The 4,059-nt window shown below is 34.5% G+C and overlaps 1 protein-coding gene across 1 annotated transcript in view; it reads right to left on the bottom strand.

Annotated features, from left to right (window-relative positions):
• Positions 1–4,059, bottom strand: part of LOC119829401 — a 12,201-nt gene that overhangs the window by 4,409 nt on the left and 3,733 nt on the right. The window contains exons 7-14 of the mRNA XM_038351881.1: positions 3,793–3,979; positions 3,297–3,421; positions 2,913–2,993; positions 2,310–2,456; positions 2,004–2,081; positions 1,489–1,613; positions 681–1,396; positions 149–325 (exon numbers count right to left, since the gene is read on the bottom strand). Of these exons, the coding sequence (XP_038207809.1) occupies positions 149–325; positions 681–1,396; positions 1,489–1,613; positions 2,004–2,081; positions 2,310–2,456; positions 2,913–2,993; positions 3,297–3,421; positions 3,793–3,979 (1,636 nt within the window). The remainder of the gene's footprint in view (positions 1–148; positions 326–680; positions 1,397–1,488; positions 1,614–2,003; positions 2,082–2,309; positions 2,457–2,912; positions 2,994–3,296; positions 3,422–3,792; positions 3,980–4,059) is intronic.

Below are 4,059 nucleotides of genomic sequence, written 5' to 3'. Positions count from 1 at the left end.
TTATATTGCTTACACGTAGGTACCATATTCGCGACGTTCTGATAATATTAATTTTTATTTAACGAATTCCACTAGAATTGATATCAATTAATATACTATCATTACTTATGCTATGATAGACACATATAACTATAATTAACCATCTTACCAATTTCAATACCAGAACCGTACGTGATCTTATTATCACCACAGCTGCACCTCCGGAACTTGCTGCTGGACGCGGTGGTGGTGAACCGGAGGGTGCCGCTGCACGAGCGGAACATCGCGACCCCGCGGCGGGACGATGTGGGGCAAGTGCAGATTCGGACTGATTCCTCGCATATATCTGTGAGTTGTAAGTATTTTATGTGAGTAATGTGTGAGTATGAAAAATAAGGATACTTGTAATACAATAGCAAAGAATGATAGGGACATAAGTTAGGAAAATACTGATTATAGACGATGGCAGAATGGCAAAAAAGGCTAAAAAAATTACGTAATATTAAAATATATTCTAAGCTAGAAAACGTTGACAATTTTTATCAGAAGTTCATAGTTTTTCAAACTATCTCTTTGATTTGTTATATTTTATGTGAACTTTTAAACCATTTCTGAATTATTAAACAGGAGAATGTTAACAGAGAAAATTATAACACAACACAAGTTAATAAAAAACAGAAAAAAAAATATTCATAACATACCTAAACTATTTTGATTAACAGCAGTTTGTTGGTTTAAGTCATCAGTACCTACACCTGTATCTTTAAGGCCATTTTTAGCGGGTTCATTGTATTCAGCAATAGGATCAACGCCAGTCGACACATATTTATTTTCTTCGACGTTCGTGCCAACATGATTTGCCAAAGGCTTGCTTGTTTCTTTCTTTAACATTTTCGTCAGACTGTCCGTTAAATTTGCAAAGGAGCTATCGACTGGTTTGCTGAAACTCTCATTCACTTTTATGTCCATTGTGGAGTCACTCTTCTCATGCCCCGTTTCAGATATTAACATCCCGCTAACTCGCTTTATGGTTTCTTTAGTGAAATTAAAATCATCGCTCGAACTTCCAACTGTCTTTACTTTAGCAGTTTCCTCCTGTTCATTTGAATTCTTACGACTTGTAGAAACGTCTTCTACTTCTTTCGAATCTGTCTGTTCATTATCTTTGATCTGATCATTGAAGATATCACTGTTCTGTGTACTCGTTGGATATTCTATATCCGATCTATTCTCTATGTATCTGGAACATCGTCTTGATTTATCTTTAATACTATTGGCTATTGATAGTCGATTTTCATCTATAGTCGATTCTGCATCACTTTTTTCAAATTCTGTACACCACTCGTGGGTGCTTCTTGATGAATTTAGACGCTTCGTTCTTATAAGATAGTCATCATCTCTCGGTGATGGTGATTGGCTGAAAATGGAATCTTATTTCATCGTTTCAATAAACACATAACATAAAAGCTATTTAAAGATTGCCTTTTGTTAAATAAGTTATGTACAAACCATTCCAATGATTCATTGTATCTGCTTTCGATTGGCATCTTTTCGCATATGGATTTTCTTTTAATTTGTGATTTTTTAATTAGTTCATTATCGGCGGACTGCCGAGGGACTCTGCCATTATCACCCTGAAAGTTAATAGATAGATAGATAGAATATTCAATATTTTATTAATATCAATACAGATATATATATTTTTCTTTAAATAAAACTGTTTATAGTATTCGTAAGTTTCATAATCATATTTAATATATATAAAGATTATATTTAAAATAACCAAATTTATGGAAAACTATCTGTTATACGTGGTACTCTGCCCGCGTAGTTAAAGGATATTCCTACGACAATTAAATGTTTTACCTCGATAAAACCATTTGATTATCTCATCTCCTAACTATCTCCGAATCTAAGTTACATAAAATCGGTCAATTTCCAGTTGACATAAGAAAATAAATCAAAGCCAATTTAATTTTAATGACATAATAATGAAATTCAAAATAGGCAAGTAATAGACTTACAATTGTTTGCTTAAGACTATTTAACTGCGCTTGAAGATCAGCTATCTGATGCATTATGGCGCTCTTTTTCGGAGACTCCTAATGAAAAAAAAGACCAAATGTCAGAAATAACAATACTTCCATCAAGTTATTTAGATTGAATCATCACTTTTTTCCAAAAAAAAAGAAATTTCCAATTCATAATAAAATTACAAAGTACAATATAACTTTCAACATGTCATCTAAATACACATAACATCAAAATAAACTCTATGGTCATTCTATAGAACATAGTAGCATTATGATGCTACTATATTATGCAGATACCTCTGTAGAATCCTGACTTCTATGAGTGTCTGTGTAACCGGAATCATCAGACATCCTGTTAATCTTCTCAGCGCTGATATCTTGCACTTTGTCTGATTGGGATGCTGCAGAGTTGTTCGGGACGATCAGTTGGAACTGGCAGTGGTACTGGAAGAAAGTAAAAGAGTCATTAAAGAAAGTCATTTATTTTTGCTCTTTACAGTAAAAAATATCGATTGAATGTTGAACGAAAATTTCCTATTATGTAGAATTAATATATATAAATTAATTAAATCGGTCCAGTAATTACAGAGATGAGCGCGTACAAACAAATAAACTGTTCATCTTTATATTATTATTATTATATATATTTATATAAATAGTTATTATTCAACCTCTCTACTTAAAAGAGTAACTATTTCTTCTGCCGTATGAGTACTACTAGTACTACTTTTCTAAGCGGTGGTAAAGGATAAACCCATGTCATGAAAAAGTGCTTTTAAAAGAATCTTATTGAATAAAATAAAAATTGGAGTTAAAGTTATTGGAAAGTATATTTTACTGTTATAATGCAGCAATATATACCGAAATGTACATTTTAGGCTGTTTCCATTAATAACATACCATTGAAGATTCGTCGGCGTTTGATAGAGTCATATTCGAATCTGGGACGGCCATTGGTTTCTCTTGCTCCTCCCGTTTCATCTGAAAAAGGTATTTTTTGTAAAAGTCATAAAATAATTTCCAATTTCTAGACCCTTACTTAATATTTTGTTATGTCAGAGTCGGCAAAGGAACTGGTCGCTTGATTAGAATTCAAACCATTTGCCTATTTTCATTAGCGCTTCCATCGCTCATGAAAATAGGCAAATGGTTTGGATGTGTGGATGGCCTACGAAAAGGAACGAGGCAAAGAAATGACTCGGAAAGGTAAGGAAGAGGATCTTCAGGCTTCCCCACACACCGCATGGAACACAGCGTATGTTAAAATAACAAAACAAGTCTTACGTTCAAATTATTTAGATGTTTTTCGATAGCATTAGCAATATCACTGGACATTTCAGCGGCCTTCGCTCGCATCTCTAGTTCTGCGCCGCGACTTTTCTCCAAACGCAATTGTACTGCTAATTGTTCTGAAATGTATTGCAAATAAAATAAATCCTAATCATATTATTAACGCGAAAGTTTGTAAGAATGTATTGATGTATGTTTGTTACTCTTTGACGTAAAACAGTGGATCGGTTCTGTAAGAAATTTCGTACCAGTAGGGATAAATTAGGCTACTGTTTACCCGGGTACCATCCGTGTGATGCCGGGGGATTCAGCTGAGCAAGAATAAACAAGAAAAAAGAAGAGTCCAGAAAAAAAAAAATGCACTGCTCTTTGATACGTGTTTTCTTTCTAACTACTATGTTTTTCTATTACTATTACTGTTTGAGTTTTGAGAAAGATGGTCTATATAATGGTCTATAACGTTTTTAGACAAATCTGAATGTGTTCCTACCACACTGAGCCTCACAGATCCGCAGTCTTTGCAAGAGGTCCGTTATTTCCCCCCTTTGCTGCTCGATCCTGTGCCCACTCGATGTCGACTCACTTCTAACTCGAACGTTTTCAGAGTGCAGCTGTTTCATTGCTTCTTCCAATCGTTTCATTCGCGTCGAGTAGTCATCGTGGGTCGTCGATAGTTCCTGTGATAGACCGGGAGATGGTGACACAAATTACTAGGTCATTTGTACCAGTATGGCGGTTCTTCAGTGGTCTAATTACG

This window comes from Zerene cesonia, chromosome 10, assembly GCF_012273895.1.
Source record: "Zerene cesonia ecotype Mississippi chromosome 10, Zerene_cesonia_1.1, whole genome shotgun sequence".
Taxonomy (NCBI): domain Eukaryota; kingdom Metazoa; phylum Arthropoda; class Insecta; order Lepidoptera; family Pieridae; genus Zerene; species Zerene cesonia.
The sequence above is the reverse complement of the archived record's forward strand: the minus strand, read 5'-3'. Positions and strand labels throughout refer to the sequence as shown.